Source organism: Arvicanthis niloticus, chromosome 6, assembly GCF_011762505.2.
Source record: "Arvicanthis niloticus isolate mArvNil1 chromosome 6, mArvNil1.pat.X, whole genome shotgun sequence".
NCBI lineage: Eukaryota > Metazoa > Chordata > Mammalia > Rodentia > Muridae > Arvicanthis > Arvicanthis niloticus.
The window spans coordinates 23,059,703-23,079,756 of NC_047663.1; the positions used below are offsets into that span (position 1 = coordinate 23,059,703).

The window sequence follows — 20,054 nt, forward strand, 5'->3', positions numbered from 1 at the left end:
TGGCTTATTGGTTTATATCACGTTTCCAAAAGAAATAGACAGGGAAGAGAAGGAACGAGCTTCAGGAAGCATGGGGCTTCAGAAGGATTCCTTAACGCCCCAGCCATTATTTTCCTGGTGTCTGGAAGATACAGGCAGTGCTGAGGACAACTGAAGGTGACAGATTCCTTACGACAGCCTATCTGCTCCACCCAGCCTTCTTTCTTGTGTGTCAGATATCTAATGGAAATGGTTATTCAATTATAGCTATATCAGTGAATTTTCATGATGCATAAATCACATACCCGTGAGCTGGCCGACTGGGTGGGGTGGGCATCCGAGTTGGAATGCCGAGAGTGAACTCTTTAACTGTGACACCCACCTCACAGCCTATAAAAGGCACGACCCCTTCTGGCGTACCAGCACTGCGGTCTCTCTGGGGTCACCACCTTGCCAAGCTCTCTCTCTCCAGCAACAGCAATGTCTCTTTCAGTCCGAACCTCTGGGCTGTCCAGGAGATCTTCCTCACAAAACGGGGTGGCGGGCAGACCTTTGGGAGCATCTGCTTCTAGTGTTGCCAGCGGCTATGGGGGAACGGCCTCTGGCTTTGGAGTTGGCTATGGGGGGCTCTTTTCTGCTGCATCCATGTTTGGTTCTAATTCTGGCTTTAGCGGTGGCTCCGCGGGTTGCTTCCCAAGGCTTGGCACTGCCTATGGAGGACCTCTGGGAGGTGGCTTGGGAGGGATGGCGATGGGGATAGGGGGAAGCTCGGGCGATGGTTCTCTGTGTGTCTTTTCTGGCAATGATGGAGGGCTTCTTTCTGGTTCTGAAAAAGAAACCATGCAAAATCTGAATGATAGACTGGCTTCCTACCTGGGTAAGGTTCGAGCTCTAGAGCAGGCTAACGCAGAACTGGAAAACAAGATTCGAGAGTGGTATGAAACACGAAGAACTGGAGACTCCGGGACCCAGAGTGATTACAGCAAATACTACCCACTGATTGAAGACCTGAAGAATAAGGTAAGGGGAAGGGCTTTAGAAACCTTTTAAAATTAGTACAATATTTTATAAAAAAGTAATTCCTCTTAACTTAGGTATTTTTAAACTGGATTGCACTTGGAGAATTTCCTCCCCTCAAGAAGCACAGAAGTGCAGCTCCATTCATCATAAAGTGGCCGCCCTTCCACTGTCTAAAAGAAATGCGCATTTCTCAACCTGTCAACATTATTTTTAATCAATGCATTTGCTTTTAAAATGAAGTTGTCCCAAGCCCTTCAGAGATTTTCGCTTTGCTATTTGTTTTATTTTACTGGGAGTACTGGGAGTGAACACGGGGCTTCAGGCATGTGACCAATCGTTCTCCCTTTGAGCTACAGCCATAGCCTTTGCTTTAGAGAAAACGGAACTGGAGACCATTATACCAAGCGAGGTAACCCAAGCCCAGTTAGGCAAGCGCCATCTGCTCTCTTTCAGATGTGGATTCTAGTTTGGGATGTTTAGGTTTCTGTGTTTGAGCTTAAGTGAGCACCTGTAGAGACCAGAAAGGACTCTTGGTGGGGGAGGAGGCGCTTAAGCCGGTGCAGAAACATACGACGACGTTATGTGAAAGAGGAAGGGGAAAGAGTGACATAGGAAGGTTTAAACAAGGATGGGTGGGGATGCACAGAAGGATAGGGGTGAGGAGGGAAGACCAACCAAAACTAAAGATGCATGGAAGAGCTGTATGCATACTACCTGAAAAGCTGAAAGAAACGTAATTGAAAGATGAAGAGTTTGGATGGAGGAAAAATGTACTTCACGTCACCATTTACTCTTACGTGCAAAGTGACACTTGTGAACTACCAGTGCTTTAGGACTCCGTGTTCATGTGTCTCCCTCTATTCTCCCAGATCATTTCTGCCAGTGTCAGCAATGCTCAGCTCCTCCTGCAGATTGACAATGCAAGGCTGGCAGCCGAGGACTTCAGGATGAAGTGAGTCTGCTGGTGGTAACTCCTCCCACTCCCCACTTCCTGCCTCCATTGATGGCAAAGGATCCAAACGTCCTGCAGTCCACATGCCCCCTGCCTTCGGTGCACCCCTAAATCCACACAGGGCCCTTTTAGAAGCACTGAAAGTCAAACCGTTCGCCGTACACCGCTTTAAGTTGTGAGTTGCTTCCACCTGGAGCTGAGGACCATCTTTTTGGAATGAGTCATAAGTCAACCTGATAATTGTACCTATGTTTAGACCTGAATTTTCGATGTATCCAAGTGAATTAACAATACTTTTGCCAAGGGGTTAAATGGAGCAATTGTGTCCCTGATGACGCATACGACGGAGAACTTACCTATGCATTTATTTTTATTTCTCAGCTCCTTTCTCATACCCCACCCTCCTCCGACGCAGAGGGAATACAAACTAATTTTCTCTTCGTATTACAAAATGTCCCCACGGGAAGTTGTACTGCCTATAGCCCTGAGCCTGTGAAGACCCAGTAAAACCTACGAATGAAGGGACCAGGGTTAAAACTTCCCACAAAGGAAATCAAGCAAGGAGAGTAACCATCAGTTTATCCCCACTTATTGTTAGGATATCATCAGAAAGTCAAACCACAGGGAGCCTTCTCCCTGCGATGCAAGGGTCAGTGTTGGTAGGCAGTTCTTGCTTCATTATTTCTTCATCTTTCTTCTCTTCACTCCAAATGAGGAATAAGAAATCATACACACAGAGGAAAAATCACAAAATCAAAAATTGCATATACTGATGGTGCAGTATTTTCTTCTCCCCCTTTCCCTCCTCTTCCTTCTCTTCTTCTTCCTCCTCCTCCTTCCTTCTTCCCCCTCCTTCTCCCCTTCCTCCTTCTCATCCCGGGGGGTTGGGAGGAGGTGTCTCAGGCTGGCCTTGAACTCACTATGTAGCTGAGGATGACCTTGAACTCATGGCTCTACTTCCCAAGTACTGGGATTACAGACATGGGTCACATAGACCAGAAGATGGCCAGGACCCATGGCAATGGTTGTGTTAATGTTGACTTCCTAAACTGTGGGCAATTGACTTTCAGGTATGAGAATGAGCTGGCCCTGCGCCAGACTGTAGAGGCCGACATCAATGGACTTCGAAGGGTATTGGATGAGCTGACCCTGGCCAGATCTGACCTGGAAGCACAGTCTGAGAACCTGACTGAGGAGCTGGCTTACATGAAGAAGAACCATGAGGAGGTCAGAAATAACTTCGTTTTTTCTTCCAGACCCAAGAATTGCAATTTTGAAGTAACAAAACTAGAAGATATGTTATCTCTGTGTTAAAATGACTATTGGTGTTCCTGTATGCGTGCCCCCAACTCCCACCCCACTCTTTTGTGTGTGTGTTATGGTATTTTTTTAATCAAGGTTTAATTGATTAGAGTTTTAGACTCAGGATGGCAGGGAGTGTTCTGGTTTTATTATTTCCATTATTAAGTAATGGCAGGAATTTTAATCACCTTCATCAAATGTTTTCTTTAAATACATTTAAAGTGTTTCAAAACTGAAAACGTAAGTCTGCAGCTGATACATATACCAGCCACATACATTAAAGAAGTGTAACCAGTATAAGACATATGGAGATCTGATATGTTCAGAGGCTGAGGCATGGACCGGAAGAAAGACCTCTGGCAATGGGCTTCTAAGGAAGTTTCTGCTGGGTTCTCAATGACTGTGGTGTGAAGTAGTATATGAGTCCAGTTGCCACCTGCCACTCTAGCTCTGTGGCAGTTGCTGGGGCAACCTGCACACCAGGTCTCTTTCCTTTCTGTAAACAATAGGAAGTGGGATAGATGCAGAGCTGGTAACCACAGACACAGAACATGGAGCGCTTGGTCATTCAAGAAACCTGAGAAAATATCTTGGTTTTTTTTCTTTGTTTTTTCTTAATCAGGAGAGAAATAGGTTTTCAAGCTTAAAAAATGTGTTGATGCCTTGTATTAATATTTTGCCTTTATACCAAGTCACTCGAAAATATAATTTTATTATTATTATCGTGCATGAAGAGACCCAAGAAGGCAAAAGTACCCGAGGTCCCCACTAGTCACATGAACTCCTGTGTCTTTCTCCATTGCTGTCGTTAGGAACTCCAAAGTTTCCAGGCCAGTGGTCCAGGTGAGGTCAGTGTAGAAATGGATGCCGCACCTGGAGTGGACCTCACCAAGGTCCTCAACGAAATGAGAGCCCAGTATGAAGCCATGGCTGACCAAAATCGGAAAGATGCAGAGGCCTGGTTCCTTGAAAAGGTAACACCATGCGATTTGATGCATTCCCAGAAAGCCCTTTGAGCCGGCACAGAACTCACTCACCCCATCCACCCACTCCGCTGTTGCAGAGCGGAGAGCTCAGAAAAGAGATCAGCAGCAACACGGAGCAGCTTCAGTCCAGCAAGAGCGAGATCACCGACCTGAAGCGCATGGTGCAGAACCTGGAGATTGAACTCCAGTCCCAGCTCGCCATGGTAGCGTGACATATAGCAAAGAATGACGCATCCTTTAACTTCCAAAAAAGGTGTTGCTCACACCGTATGCTGGACCGTGGGCTGCTGATCCCCACACCGTTCTGTCTTGTCTCCCATTTGCAGAAGTCATCCCTGGAAAACTCGCTGGCTGAAACCGAGGGTGGTTACTGCTGTCAGCTGTCTCAGATGCAGCAGCTGATCGCCAGCCTGGAGGAGCAACTCCAACAGGTGCGAGCTGATGCAGAGCGCCAGAATGCGGACCACCAGAGGCTGCTGAGTGTCAAGGCTCGCCTGGAGATGGAGATTGAGACCTATCGCAGGCTGCTGGAGGGGGATAGCCAAGGGTGAGCAAACAATAAGATGAAATCATCGTAGAGGCTGAAAGATAGTGGACACCTGATGCAATTTTTTTGTTTTTGTTTTCGTGTTTGTTTTTCTGCAACGGGAGAAGAGGGCTGTAGTAGATTAAACAAGGAAAAACTCTTGTCAGTGATCCTAGCACTAAGAAGTCTTGAGGCAAGAGGAGCCCAAATTCCAGACCAATCTGAGCTACATCTGCATACTGCCTGCAGGAAGAGGGGCAGGGTTGGGAAGGAGCTCAGAAGGTACAGAGTTCTCAAGTGTAAAGAACTGAGCCAGAGCCCCCAAAGCCCTCATAAAGTGTGTCTCTAACCTCATTGCTCCTGCTGAAGACGGGAGGTGGAGGCATGAATATCCCCAGAAGTTTGTGGCCCAGTGTGTCTCAAACACGGTGTAGTCCAGAACCAACACATGAACATGCACGCCACACACACACACTCACACACACACACACACACACACACACACACACACAGTTGTTTTTTGTTTTTTTTTTTTTAGGACAAGGAAAAAGGGATAAAACAAATCTAGAAAATACATGTCTAGAATTTATTAAATAATAGACAAAATGTATTACCTTATCAGCCATTATCAGCCATTACCTTACTTGGTACTGATAAAATGCTTGTTGTAAATGAGTACTTACATGTTCTAGAAGAACCATCTCGTGACTTGATGCTAGGGATAACACATCAATAATAGCCACCTGGACCACCCCAGTCTCAGGGTAGCAAGCCCATCATCAACAATAACAGCCTAATCTGGAGGGAAGAACCCCAGATTGTAAAGTAAGATGGCTGGTTTTGGAGACCAAGCTGCCTCCCCTCAGAGCCCATTGTAGGTGGTTTAGATGTAAATGTGTGTTGACCCAATTGGTTACCCTCATGGTGCAGCATTCAGCCAAGAGACTTGTAATAGCATCTCTCTCTTTTTTTTTTTTTTTTCCTGTGGTTGTGTAGACATCTCTAATGTTTAAACTCAAGCAGCAGGGTCCCCTTACTTTTCCAACAATCACTGAGCCAGCTTTCGCTTTCTTGACAGTGACGGTTTTGATGAAAGCCTATCCCTTACCGTCTCCAAATCTCAGACACCATCAGTCGATTCCTCTAAAGGTATGGATGTGAGAATCATCAAAAAAATAAATCAGAATCTCATTTGTGAATGACTCCTCTGTAAGATCTCACTAAATGTTGAGCATAAATAAAATATATTTGTGTTCTGAGCAGGGGACATATCACTTGCTGTCTCTGCTCAGACACACTGAGCAGTGGGTGGGTGTGCTAACACTCTCAGCAAGCTCAAGTACGAAAGTCCTACTCTAGGAAGACAAAATGAGTGCCGTGAGACAGGGTTTCTCTGTATAGCCCTGGCTGTGCTAGAACTTGCTCTGTAGACCAGGCTGGCCTTGAACTCATGGAGATCTACCTGCCTCTGCCTCCTGAATGCTGGGATCACATTCATGCATGCGCTACCATGCACACTTCTTAAATGTTTTAAAGTACACCAGGCTTGGTGGTGCTTGCTTGCCATCCCATCTCTTGGAAGGCTAAATATTTTTAATAAAAATTAAAAAAAAAAAAAAAAAAAAAGAGGACAGTGAGTTCCAGGCTATCCTGGGCTAATGTTTAACCAAGGATAAAGACCCTGGGCTAAAAGAAAAAAGAAAGAAAGAAAGAGAGGAACAGAGAGATGGAGAGAGACATTGAGTATTTTGATTTGTGCACAATACAGTCCTGAATAAATTTCATGTCCACTAAGTAAAACTCATTTGGTTTGGAATGGAAGTCACTTCCAAAAGTCTGAATTTGATGAAAAGCTTAAGTTGGACAAGAATAAACTTTGGGTTGATGACCGCTTAGTAATAATCATTACCATCTTTTCTGCTTTTTCATCTTTAGACCCAAATAAAACTCGAAAAATCAAGACAGTCGTGCAGGAGATAGTGAACGGTGAAGTGGTCTCATCCCGTGTCCAGGAACTAGAAGAAGCGATGTAAGCCCTCGCTGGGCTCCTTTGGAATGCAAAGTTCATGGCTAGGAGTCACTGCTTCCATGTGCTATGTTAATTCAGCATCTGTTTGGGCCAGTTTCCTTTTCCTTGGATTCTTTATTCATGTTGGGTCTTGTTAGCATTTCTGAAACAATATCCAATTACAAGTCTCTGTGGCTGCGCTGATCTTCATTGCAACCCCAGATCGCCTGACTTCTTCCTGGGCCTGAAGGAGTCTTTCCACTAAGTTTTTTTCTGCTCGCCTGGACCATTTGTTTAATCCCAAAGCTTTGATGGAACAGTATCGGTTGAACAGCGCTAACTTTAATTAAAGATTAATGGCAATGAAGTGAAGTGTGTGCCTCTCCTTGATTTCAACAATAATGTCAAGGGCATAGACACAAGCCTTTAAGATATTGATAGTGAAGCCCATAAACACTCAGTCAAAAAAAAAAAAAAAAAAAAAAACCTGAGGTTGGAGATTAAGATTATTTTAAGGGGTTATTCCTTCCCTCTCAGAGGTTGATGAAATTTTATATTTTCCGTTATAGGACAAAACAATTGTTCCATCCATTTTCTGGGGCCTTCTTTCATACAGTCAATGGGTTCCAATCCACTTAATTTCATACACTTAATGATGACCTGATGCTAGAGGCTATGCTTCAATCATAGCCACCTGGACCACCTGGGTCCCACGGTAGCAAGCCCGTCAGCAACAATAGCAGCCAGATCGGGAGGCAAGAACCCTAGCTTGTAAGTTAAGAAAGCTGTTTTCTCTCTTAATGATGATCTCTTAATGATGATCGGATGACTAGAAGCTGGGAGATTCCGTGGTGAATCAGACTTGGTCCTTGTCTTGAGGGTCATCGAGGTAGACATCTGCCAGGCATGGTGACACCTTGACAGGGGGCTCACAGGTGTTCTGAAGAAGAATGGGTGAAAAAGGGATCAAGTGATTGGAGGACAACTGTCTCGTTCAGAAATCAAACAGGCGGTGGAGAGAGAAAGAATGAAATGCATACATGTAAGCAGACGCAAGGGTGGGGACCTCCATTGTGTTGTTCTTTTCCCTCCTATCTGGCAGTGCTGAGGCCTAGGGTGGGGCTTTAGGAGGGTGAGTCAGAGTCAGACCCACAAGCCAGTGGCAGAAGTCGGGTTGAGTTAAGATAGTAGACAACCAAAGTCTAAACCAGAGTAGATGGTGGTTTGATCTAGGTTACCAAATCCAAAGCTCCCAAAAAAAAACAAGGGTTAAGACCCGGGATTCTGAATCAGACTGGGTTCAAGTCCTAGCTCTGTTACTTAATCTCAAGAAACTACTCTCTGCGTGCACACACCTGCAGTCATGCATGTGTAGGCCAGAGCAGAACATTGGGCTTCTCCCTCTCCCTCACCCCTTGACAGAGGCTCTCTCACTGAACTGGAAGCTAGGTTGGCTGGCCATGGACTTCTCAGGCCCATAATGCTCTGTGTGTGTGTGTGTGTGTGTGTGTGTGTGTGTGTGTGTGTGTGTGTGTGTGCGCTGTGAATTCTAATTCAGTTCTCCATACTTGAAGAGCAAAGGTTCTTTTTGCCTGTTATACCATCTCTCCAGCCTCCTTCCAGTCTTGTGAAGATTAAATCTACACAGAACACCAGGAACCTAAAAACTTGTTAGCTCAAGACAGTACCCAGTTGAGGCAAAGAAGGTGGTAGTGTGTTTTCTTTCCTTTTCTTTGCTGCAATGCCCAGGATCAAACCCAGGGCCTCCGTGTGCTCCAACTGATCTGCTACTGAGCTATGCTTCTAGCCCCAGAGTACTCCATGTGTGTCATTACATGGAATCAAGTGGGATGTAGGAACCAAGAGAAAGATTAGTAAGGAATATCAAAGAGGAGAGAAAAGGAAATGAGCCTGGACACTCCTACAGCCAAGAAAGACCTCAGAGGCCCCTTCCCCATCTCTAGATGACTTACTTCCTTACCCAGGTATCCAAGTTCACCTTCCTCTTAAAGATTTTTGTGGCTTTGGGTCCTCTGTTCATCTCTCTCGAGTGTGCACTCATCTCCTCTCTGCCTGGGCATCCTCTTCCAGCACCTGCCTTGGATGGACTGACCTTTCAAACCCAAAGAGACTTCCTAGGTCTATTCCTGAGCAAGGTCCCCATCCCCCAGTAACAAACTGATGTCTCATTGCAAATGCCTATAAGTAGTTACTGCTTTAAACAATATGTTTTCCTCATTAGTTGCATCTGAATATCTGAGTAGTGAGAGACTTAAGGATTTCAAAAGGGAATATTGATCCAGTGTGAACCTAAGGGTCATTCCTGAGATATTTTGGTTTTCCAGCTTTCCCTTCCTCTGGAAATGGGCCCCTCCACCCTTGTAATGTGGCTCCAAGACACCACTCCCAGTAGAAGCTTCCTCTTATGCTTTTCTCTATGAACCTCAAATGTTCACTCCAATTTCCCCCCTCCACCTCTGTGTTCTCTCTCTCTACTCAATTCCTAGTAATCTCATCTAGTCCTGTGTTTGTAAAATGTTGTCTGTACATCAATTACTCCTTGGGATGGCCTCCATTAATGATCCCAATTATTCTCACCTCCTGGCACTCATATGGAAGGAAGTGGCAGAGCATGGCCTCCAGGAACAACCCTAATCTCTAATATTACCCAACCCCAACTCTTCCCAACTTTATTCCTAACCCTAACCCCAACCTGAGCAGTACAAAGCTACCTTGGCAGGAGGAGGAGGGTAAAGAGAGAAGGAGGCCATGGAAGTGTACGTGGTCAAAGGTCATGATGTACAGGGCTCAGAATGCTGTTGTGCAGTGCTTTGGTCTCGGGGAATATCAGATGCCTACAAGGTTATACTACAAGAGAAGGCAGCTGTCAAAAAAGCTAGTGGCAGTTTCACAAATTCTCCCACTGAGGTTCCAGTGGCTCCGACTTCATAGACTGGCACCAGGTTCCGAATCAGTCTTTTTTCTACAGTATTTCTGTGGGATATTCTCCAGTCTCAACTTAGCAACCTAAGTCTGAAATGCCTTCTGAAATCCGTGTCCTCGCTGGCAAGAGATACAATTAGCACAGCACCCAACCTAGTTGTTTGGAGTGCTGTGTCAAGATACCGTAGGCCAGGGGAAGTGGGGATAAATGACAGAAACTGATTCCTCGCAGTTCTGCAGGGAAACTAGGTGTCGGCTCAGGGCCCACTTTGTAAGCAGAGGGCAGAGTATGAAAGCCACTCCCTGGGACCTCTGTTCTGTAACACACTGGTCCCATCTGCAAGGACTCTGGTCACAAAACCCCAAATTTCCCACCTCTTGATGCTACCCACACTGATGATTAGATTTTATTTGACGAGAACGTGAACTTTCTCGGACTACAACAATGACCTAAAGAGACTTCAGCCTCTACCACCAGGTCACAATCCCTGACTCAGCACAGGTGCGAAAGGCCCTCTGGACTCTGCAAGACACACATTGAGAAAATGTCCCTAAGGAAACTAAGATGCTCAGGTCAGGATTACAAATAAATAAATAAATAAAAACAACGAACGAATACGTTGTTTGCAATTATGTTAACGTCTACCATTTTACTAACGTAAGTTCTCACTGTGTATGCGGTTTGTATAAAGCTCAGGAAGGGTCTGGGAAATGTGGGTTCTGTTTTAGATGCTATAGCAATCTCCTGGGACTGCTAAGGGTTTCAAGCCTTTGCTCTACTTTTCCTTTTCCTTGTCTTAAAAGTTTGACAAGTACATGTATTACTCTAATGATCAAGGACAAGACGGACTTTAGTCATTTAGACAAATGTGTTTGGTGAAGAGTGGAAACCACCTAGAAATACCCACTTAGAACAGAAAGCAAGACTCCTTTTGGCTTGGTGACAGCGCCACCTGCTGGAACCTCAGAAAGAGCCCTTTAAAAAAAAAAAAAAAAACTACCCTGTTTGTTCAAGTCACTTGAAATTAGGATATTAGGTTATTTCTTTATTAAAGAGGAAGAAGGAAATCGAGAGAGGGCAAGAAGAGAAAGGAGAGTTGGGAGAATAGGTTTTTTTCATTATCAACTTAGTGAATTACGACAGTCTTATTAATCACTCAGCAGGTCTGCTAGACAGATACCTACGGTGTAGAATGAAATTAGTAATTAATGTTTAAAATACCAGACAGGTAATCTGATCTTTTTGAGCCCTTCATAATGTACCAAAATATCAAATAAAGGGAAAACATATTCATATACTTGAATAAATGACCTTGTGTGGAGTGAAATGTTCCTTAAATGTTAGACGTGACTGTACGAATAGATTTTACTAGGATTAACCTCGTGGCCTGGGAAGATGGTTCGGCCAATAAAGTATTTGCCGTGTAAGCATGAGAACCTGAGTCCAACTCCCAGAATCTCAGAGACTGAGATCTTTGGGGCTCACTAGTCAGCAAGCCCTAACTTAATGGTGAGCCTCAGTCCAAAGACAGACCCTGTCTCAAAATACAAGGTAGACAGAGTCTGAATAACTACATCTAAGGTGGACAGTGATGTCTTCAGGCATGCATACCTATGCTCATGCCCCTGTACATATATATGTACATGCACATGTCCACACAGGCATGCATGCTCGAACGTGCACATGCTGGTTCCGAATGCTTTAGATCCATCACCTAGCAACAAATTAGCGGAAGATTATTACACCCAGAATTCATGGTCCAACCTGGTGAAGTTCACACACTAGAATACAACCCACCAGTTTATAAAGAATAGAAATAGTGATATAGAAGCCTTGTGACAAGCAGTTCATGGTGACATGCCACTGGAACTCCATCTACTGCGGAAGCTGAGACAGGAGGAATGTATCAGCCCCGGAGTTTGAGGTCAGCCCCATAGCTAAGCTCAAGTAGCCCCAGCATAAAAGAATACATTTCTATGATCCCATTTCTATGAAACTTTAGGAAAAACAAGTCTCCTCCCCAGTGACAGCAGGTCAGTTGCCTCCTGGAATGAAAGGCCAAGGAGAATAAATGAACTGGCTTACTGTGGTCCCAAGACAGCCTTCGGCATTGACGGACCTACTGCCAGTGACAGTGACAGTGACATCAGTATATCTAATTTTCAGGATTCTTCAGACCAGGAGCTTGAAGTCGACTCGTTGATTTGTACGTACAGAGCAACGTATCTGCATAGTCTCTACAAATACAGTCCTAAAATGACAGTAGCCAGAGGGTTGATTTGTCTTCACGGTGATCAGCAGTGGAAGCATGGGGGTCTCGTGGGATCAACAGGGGCCTGCCTGAGCGAGCCGGTACGTGCGCTGAGCACTGACTGTTAACTCTTCAGGGATTCAGAATATTATTTCACAAGCCTAGGGTTCCTTATGACATCAGAGACACCAGGCACCTGCTGTCCACTGTGCACGGTGGGCAAGAACAGAGTCAAAGGCCAGTGGTCTGAGCTTGGTTTCAGCTCTATCACTTGCTCATGATTTTAGTCATCAGTCTCATCTAGAAAATCACGGTATAGACTAATGTCTACTGAGTCGGGGGGGGGCGTGGCACAGCGGCAAAGCTTTTGTGTCATGTTATTAGGCCCTGAGTTCAATCCCCACAACCAGAAAAAATTAATTCACTTTTGACACTAACTCAATGTCAGTCCCTATCGGTCAGAAAATAAAAACAGTAACTCTGAGTCTAGAACACCAGCTAATTTGCATAGGGTCCCTCAATACATATTCTTTTCTTTCTCCTCATAGGCACTTCTAAACAATTTGAATGTTCATAAAGAAATATGCAACGTTCTTGTGCATCTGAAATATTCCTGACCTGATACACAGGCAGGGGGTGGATTGTATTCGCCTCCCTGTATCACAGGTTACTGTCAGCATCGGGTAAGTCAATTTCCCCACAAGAGCTTTGGGAACAGCAAACTCCTCAAGAACTGTAAGATGACAGCCTCTGGCAGCTGCTCACATTGAGGGAGAGAGCCCCACACATAAACACCCTGTGACCTATAAAACAGGCTAAGGGGAATCACAGTGACCTCAAGGACCTAGTTCTTGTGATATTACGGCTCACGGTATACCTTAAAGTCATGAATCAATCCACAGCTTTACCGGCACGGAATGGTGTGTTTGCAAAATTCAGAACAGATATGTTCAAACTTCATTGGAAGAAGCATGGGCATCAGGCAATTCAGAAGTAACTTCTCTACTCAGGTCTTCCTTAAAATTCATTGTAAATTTTAGTTACTAAAAGATGTCACTGTTGATGTTGTGTCCCACATATGTGTGTGTGCGCATGCACGCACGTGCGTGTGTCTATGCGTGCTGTGTGTGTGCTTGTGTGTGTACATTCATGTATGAGTGTGCATGGGTGTGTGTATGCGTGTGTGGTGTGTGTGTGTGCTTGTGTGTATACATGCATGTGAGTGTGCATAGGCATGTGTGTATGCTTGTGTGTTGTGTGTGTGTGTGTGCTTGTGTGTGTACATGCATGTATGAGTATGCATGAGTGTGTGTATGCTTGCATGTTGTTGTGTAAGTGTGTGTATGTGTACATGCATGTATGAGTGTGCATGGGTGTGTGTGTGCATGTGTGTGTATGCTTGCGTGTTGTTATATGTATGTGTGCTTGTGTGTGTGCATGCATGTGTGAGTATATATGGGCATGTGTGTGTGCATGCATGTGTAAGTGTGCATGTGTGTGTGTGTGTGCACATGCGTGCGTGCACATGCTGCTACACATAGTGTAGCGATCAGAGGTTGGTGTGTCTGCCTTATTGTTTTATATTTATTATTACTCTTTTTGAGACAAGGTCTCTCCATTGAACTTGAACCTAGCTATTGGACTTATGGGTACACAATGCTACACTCAGCTTTGTTCATTTGTTCATTTGAACATAGGTGCTGGGCATCCAAGCTGGGGTCCTCCGGCTTGTACAGCAAGCACTTTCCCACTAAGCCATCTCCTCAGCCCTATGCATACACTTTTAAGGAGATGCTACTTTCTTCCTCAAAATCATGGGAACAAATATGTGACCTTTGCTTAATGGAACCATTCACAAAGGGCAGCGGGGTCTAGCACTGAAAGGAGACAGTGCTTCGGGCTCTGTTCAGGGAGGAATTGTTTTCCTGAGCACATTACTCCACTCAAGATGGCTCACCTGTTACAAAAGGCTGGTTGTGACATGATGCATATTCACAGGAGTTCTGCATTTTGGAACTATGGAAAAACACATAAACTCAGGACACTACGACAGGCTGGACAGTCTGTTCATTGGGACCCACCTCCTACAGTTACATGTACACAAAGTCTCTACCAAGAAAAGTGTATCTGTTTTAAAACACTTCATTTGCTGGGAACCACTATGGGATTTTGAAATTTTACTTAAGGTTATAGTTCACTTAAGAGTTCACTTTTCAAGCGAACAGAGCTATAGATATAACATTCAAACTAGTTCAAGTGTAAGTTGTATTTTTAAGCAACATCCAGTTGGTATAGTTTTATATAGTATTTTATATTCCTTTATTTGCATATTGATTCAACAGATTTATTTGCCATCACATACCTGTATCTATGTATTATATTGAAAATTATGTCAATCTGTATGGCCTAAATGCAAATACCCAACACAGCACCATACATTGCTTTCCTTATCAGATTGGTACAGAGGGAGTAAGACATCACCATCATTCATTGACAAGTGTCACAGTCCCACAGGTAATATACATTGACTGTCATGTCACAGTCCCACACGCAATATACACGACTGTTCAACAAAGGCATGAGGAGGAGGCTCTTCATGTGGAAGATACAACAATTCTCACTCCTTTTTATTGGTTTTAAAAGAAGCAACTCATACCATTAAACAGATATTCCCAGAACATGTTTTCTAATGGTGTGACACTCTTAAATGTTTTGTTACATTTTACATTATATGTAAGGACTTCCAGGATACTTTATGGTTTTTTGGGACATCTATTCTAAGCCATCTTTTTGTGCTGGATGATGGAGTAATTTCTATGTTAAAATATCCTATCTTATCTAAGAGCAGCTGGGTAAGCTGACAAATAATTTTTATCAGTTAAAAAAAAAAAAAACAGCATCCAAGCAAGAGATAACCTAGGAACAAAATTTGTGGCATCCCATCCACCCTGATCAGAATTCACCAGCCTGGTTATAGATGAAGACACAGCAGTGTGTCTCAGTTCCCTGTTCTCCTTGTTCAGAGGTTGGGGGTCAGCGGAAGCCTCCCAGGGCAGCATACCTGGCTGAAAACTCACTCGATTCCCAATCCCCAGTGCCAGTGCTCTCCCCTGTGTAACCCTGGACAGTGTACAGCTTGCAGGGCTGAGGGAGCTGGAAAGCTGAAAGCTGGCCAATGGGAGGACGAGAGTTGCCCAAGGGGAAGGCATGGTTCAGCTGGGAGGAGACCAATGGGAGCCTGAGTCATAGTTATTGTGACTATCTGTCACCTTGAGGGTACATGGGGAACTGTGGCATGACAGGGAATTGTATCTAAGGAGTGAAGGGACAATACACGTCAGGTTGCCTTTCCCAAGACACACTAAAATAGCAAGTTACACAATTATTTGTCAATTTAGACAGGAGATATTTTATTGCCACTCTTATAGAAAGAGGCCTTTATTCAAATATCTGTGTGAGTTTTCATCATATATATATGCATATGATAATATATATATATATATATATTGCATATACATATATACATCCTCTCTAAACAACCTTCTGTTGAGGTTTTGTGCCCAGATCATACTCCAAACAACCTGAAACTATAGACATCTGGATCCCCTCCTCCAACAATACACTAAGTTCATCTTGAGCATACCTGCCCGTGTCTCCCACGTAACTTGATCTGGTCACTGTTCCCCATTACCATGACCACCACAGCCCCCATCTAAGCTGGATGCCCACGCAGCTTCCACTTGTACCCACTCCTTCCTGTTCTCCGCTCACAAAATTCAAACTAAGCCCTGCTCATCAGTCAGGTCTAGATCAAATATCTCCCCTTCTGGAAAGACTTGATTGGCCTTTTCCTGTCTTCTATCCCACCACCACCATTAACCAACTCAGCTTCTCTTGATAAGTGTGTGTGTGTGTGTGTGTGTGTGTGTGTGTGTGTGTGTGTTTTCCTTCATATCTCTTAGCACGATTTGCAGTTCTATGTTTATTTGTATGACAATTGAAACGATATGAGCAAGTTCTTGAAGGAAAGAGGCCGTATCTGTTGTCAATCTAGGGGACCCACTGACCTCTTCTGGCCTCCAAGGACACCTGCACTCATGTGCATATACACTCACACAATCATACACAAAAAAAATAAAAATAAATATTTAAAAGAAAAAACATAGTTCCGCCACCCCCTCACGTCCAGTAAGAAACCCTTGTCTCAAAAACCGAGATGGCTAAGTCCTGGAGCAACTCCCACAGTTGACTGTAGCCTCCAGATGTACACACACATTCCCGTGTGCACATACACACTCATGTACACCACACACACACACAGGAACACGCACATGCACATGTACAAACATGCACACAGTACTGGCATCCAGAACAGGGACTAAAATAGCCCTTACAGCCCACTGCGGGAGGGGCTCAGTACTTGCTGAATACACATGCATGAAACCACGTGCATGTTGCACAAGTGTCCAACTCCTGAATAAACGCTGGAACACCCGTGTTGCTCTCTGGGGAGCCCCAGTCCTTAGCATGTGGCTACCACGTTCGAAGTGCTCAGTAAGCATTTCTTACATAAACATTGAATGTTGTTTTCTAGACATATCCACTGGATCTGAGACCTAGGCTGTTCTCAACCTTACTTGGAGAAGGTTTGTGTGTGTGTGTGTGTGTTTGTGTGTGTGTGTGTGTGTGTGTGTGTTGTTGTTGTTGTTGTTGTTGTTGTTTTTCCTGCAGTGGACAGCAGTGAGTACAGAGATGCCCAATTGGTCAGTGTGCTCAGAATAAAAGACCGAGTGCTCAGCCCTAGATGGGACATCTCTATGACCCCACCACCAAGGCTCAGGGACCATCACAGAAGAGGTGTCATAAAGAACGTAAGAGGTGGAGGAGAGCTGTGATGGGCTGTCCGCCAACCATGGCTATCATGAACAGCAGCTGTGTTTATTTCTCAAGTTTCCACCTCACCTCCGGTGATGCTGAATGAACAAACCCAGGCTTATCAAGACACGACAGATAAGCAGCATCCAATGCAGGGAGGCATTAAGAAGATGCCTTCAGTATTTTCTGCCTAGATGTATTATTTGTGATTAACTATTTAAATTAGTGTTTAAATATTTAAATTAAGTCCCCTGGAAATTAATTATTCTTACTTTGCTCTCCTTGATTCTTAATCAAATGATTTGACTGACTGCCCCAGACTAAAAGGTGCTGAGAAAGGTGTTTCCATTTTACTGAGGTAGTCGTTGGGTTTGGTAAACAGCTTCTGTGCACTCTGTGGGGACAGCAAACTTCCCTAAAGCGTGCAAACCTGAGCTTGGTCCTTTCACAAGCTTACTGATAGAAATCACGTTGCTCAATATCTGGCGGTTCAGTAGAAAGGACTCTTCAGTTTCAACAGGCAGGATTTTAACTCATGACATCCTCTGAGGAAAGCAACCTGAAGATTTCTTCCCACACATATTAAGAATGCCAGGAAGTTATTTTGACAAAATAAATTAACTTGGTTTCTACTCAGTATTTATCAGATGAAAGCATGCCCACATTCACTTATAGAAGCAATATTGGCATTTCCTAATTCATCCTTAGAGAGTACAATCAACTAAACTGTATAAAAAATGATTTTCCTAAAGCAACTGAGGAAAGACTAAGTTTATAGGAAAGAAGAAAAAAAAAAACATGGTTTTAATGTCAGACTATTCCTCATAATCTAGATCAAAATGAGATGGGAGTGTCTCAGTCCTTCTCGTCAGGGCTGTTCTAGATTTACTTTTCTCTCAAAGGAGCTTTGCAGAGGCAACTGTGAGCAACCACGGACATGGCTGCAGATCATCTTACCTTGAGGTATAAAGGGAGCTGTCTAGGCGAGAAGATGCAGACAGGATGCTGCAGACCTTTGGAGATGGAGAAAAAAAAATGCATAGGGCTGAAAAGGAGCGGCTCTCGTGGAGCGGCATCTGAGCAGAGCCTCCATGTCCGAGCAGAGGACACAACAGTGTGACATCTCCCTGCTCAGTGTGAAGTGCAGGTGATGGGCAAGACTGAAACCAAAGCATCCAACTCCGAAATCACCAAGCTCCTTGGCCATGGCAATCTAGACTTCAGTCTTAGAAGACAGACTCTTAAAAACTTTATTTACACTAAGTGTGAGCCTGGTGTACATGGAACCCAAAAGACAGTATCAGATCTCCTGGGACTGGAGTTACAGATGGTTGTGATCCACCATGTAAATGGTAGGAATTGAACACTGGTCCTCTGGAAGAGCAGCCAGGGCTCTTTACTGCTGGGCCATCTCTTCAGCCCAAAGATGGTTTTTTTTTTTTTTTGTTTGTTTGTTTTTTTAATGAATATACCATCATTTATCCAGATGGTTTCTTGTTTCAGGGAGTCAGACAACCAGAGGGGCAATACCATCTCCATCAAAATTGTCCAGGGGACTAGAGAAAAAAATCTCAAAATTCATGCAGATGCAAAAAAAAAAAAAAAAAAAAAAAAAAAAAAAAAAAAAAAAAAAAGGCTCAAATGGCCAAAGCTATATTCATTAAAATGAACAAAGCTGAAGTGTCATACTGCCAAAGCCACTGTAACAAACAGACACACAACTCAACTCATAATGGCCATCCCAGAATCAATCCATGAAGTCCATGAAGCTGCCAACCAACGCTGTAAGGACTTTTATTAGCATATATCAAGTTATATAATGAACTTCTTATGAAAATTTTATGCCTATATAGATGGTTTGGGTCACAGTCAAATACCTGCCTCGTGCTCTCTCATCCCCTACCACTTCTACTGATCCTCGGCCTCTTCCCAAATACTTCTTAAATTTTTTAATATAGATTCGGCATACGACAGAAACATGCAATATCTGTCCTTCTAGTCTGTCCATCTGTCCTTCTAGTCTGCCTTAGCTCACTGGCATGCTGACCTCCAATACCACCCATTTTCCTGCAAATGGCATCATTATGTTCTGGAAGACCAAGACAAAGGTAGCACCATGTACTGTTAGCCAACTAAAAACAAATCCTATCTAGAAACAAATCCCCAGTACTTAATGAAGCCAGGAGGAGGTGGGTATGCCACATACATGTGAATTGAAAAGATCACATTAGGTGGATCCTCCATTTACATCCCAAAAGCTCCCAGGAAATCCAGTTTGGGGCACAGTTCACTGAGCAGACCCATGCTTACCATTCGCAATTTCCCAAATTGATCCATTAATTTAAAAAAAAAAAAAAAAAAAAAAAAAAAAAAAAAAAAAAACATTTTTTTTTTTTTTGGTTAAAGGACAAGATTGGCTAAAGTCCAGTGATCAAACTATTTGGTCTGTCATTTGGCACATTTTCCAATAAAAGCTTATGCTGATTGAATTTTTCATTTTGGTACCAATTAGGCTGCCATTTATGTATATGGCTCCAGCATATGAGTCACCCAAAATTATAAAATCTGAGAACAATTGTAATGTTTTAATCACTACCCTAGAGCAGATGAGTACAGTGGAGGAGCACTCTGCAGCACCGACTAGGAAACTGACTACATTCTAAAGTACTGAGCAAATATTATTGGGAAGAGCAGCCTGCCCAGCACAGGCAACACCATCTCTAACAGCTGAGCAACTCGGCAGACCAGAATATAAATACTCAGGGAAAGTTTGTTTGGAGTGAAACAAACAAACAAACAAAAAAAAAAAACCCTCCAGTGTGTGTTAATAGATTTTGCAATGGCTGTGTGTTGCAATAAAGAAATGTGATTTTAATTGAAGAGGAAGATAATTACAGCTTAAGAGCCAATTACTTAATCAACACTACAATCAGAAAAGTCTGTGTGACAAACTTTGGCCCCACACCCAAGAAGAAAGGGTGAACCCAGAAAGTGAGTAAAGCAAGTTTCCATTACAAATGTGCTCCGGACGCGTGAGCCACTCTGGAGCCACGCCCTGAAACCGAGGGGGGTGGGCATTTGTGTTCCCAATGATCATTACATTTAAATAATTTCCACAAGTTTAGATAAGAAAAGGAGGCTCTGTTCTGAATTGTATCTCCACAGGATACAGTGTTGCTCTGGACATGAGCTCAGTAGCATAAAGTACCAC

The 20,054-nt window shown here is 43.7% G+C and overlaps 1 protein-coding gene across 1 annotated transcript; it reads left to right on the plus strand.

The window, feature by feature from the left end:
- The first annotated feature begins 384 nt into the window (after positions 1-384).
- On the plus strand, positions 385-7,140 carry Krt12 (keratin 12). Its single transcript, XM_034505560.2, has 8 exons — positions 385-999; positions 1,869-1,951; positions 3,022-3,178; positions 4,066-4,227; positions 4,317-4,442; positions 4,566-4,786; positions 5,844-5,914; positions 6,701-7,140. Exons 1-8 carry the CDS (start codon positions 460-462, stop codon positions 6,796-6,798), a joined length of 1,458 nt encoding a protein of 485 aa, XP_034361451.1. The 5' UTR covers positions 385-459; the 3' UTR covers positions 6,799-7,140.
- Positions 7,141-20,054: the final 12,914 nt, after the last annotated feature.

Bases quoted from the DNA above. Each gene is read 5' to 3' on its own strand.
- Krt12 (XM_034505560.2), top strand. From the start codon at position 460: ATGTCTCTTTCAGTCCGAACCTCTGGGCTGTCCAGGAGATCTTCCTCA. The intron at 1,000-1,868 runs GTAAGGGGAAGG...CTATTCTCCCAG, and splicing joins TTGAAGACCTGAAGAATAAG to ATCATTTCTGCCAGTGTCAG. The intron at 5,915-6,700 runs GTATGGATGTGA...TTTCATCTTTAG, and splicing joins ATCAGTCGATTCCTCTAAAG to ACCCAAATAAAACTCGAAAA.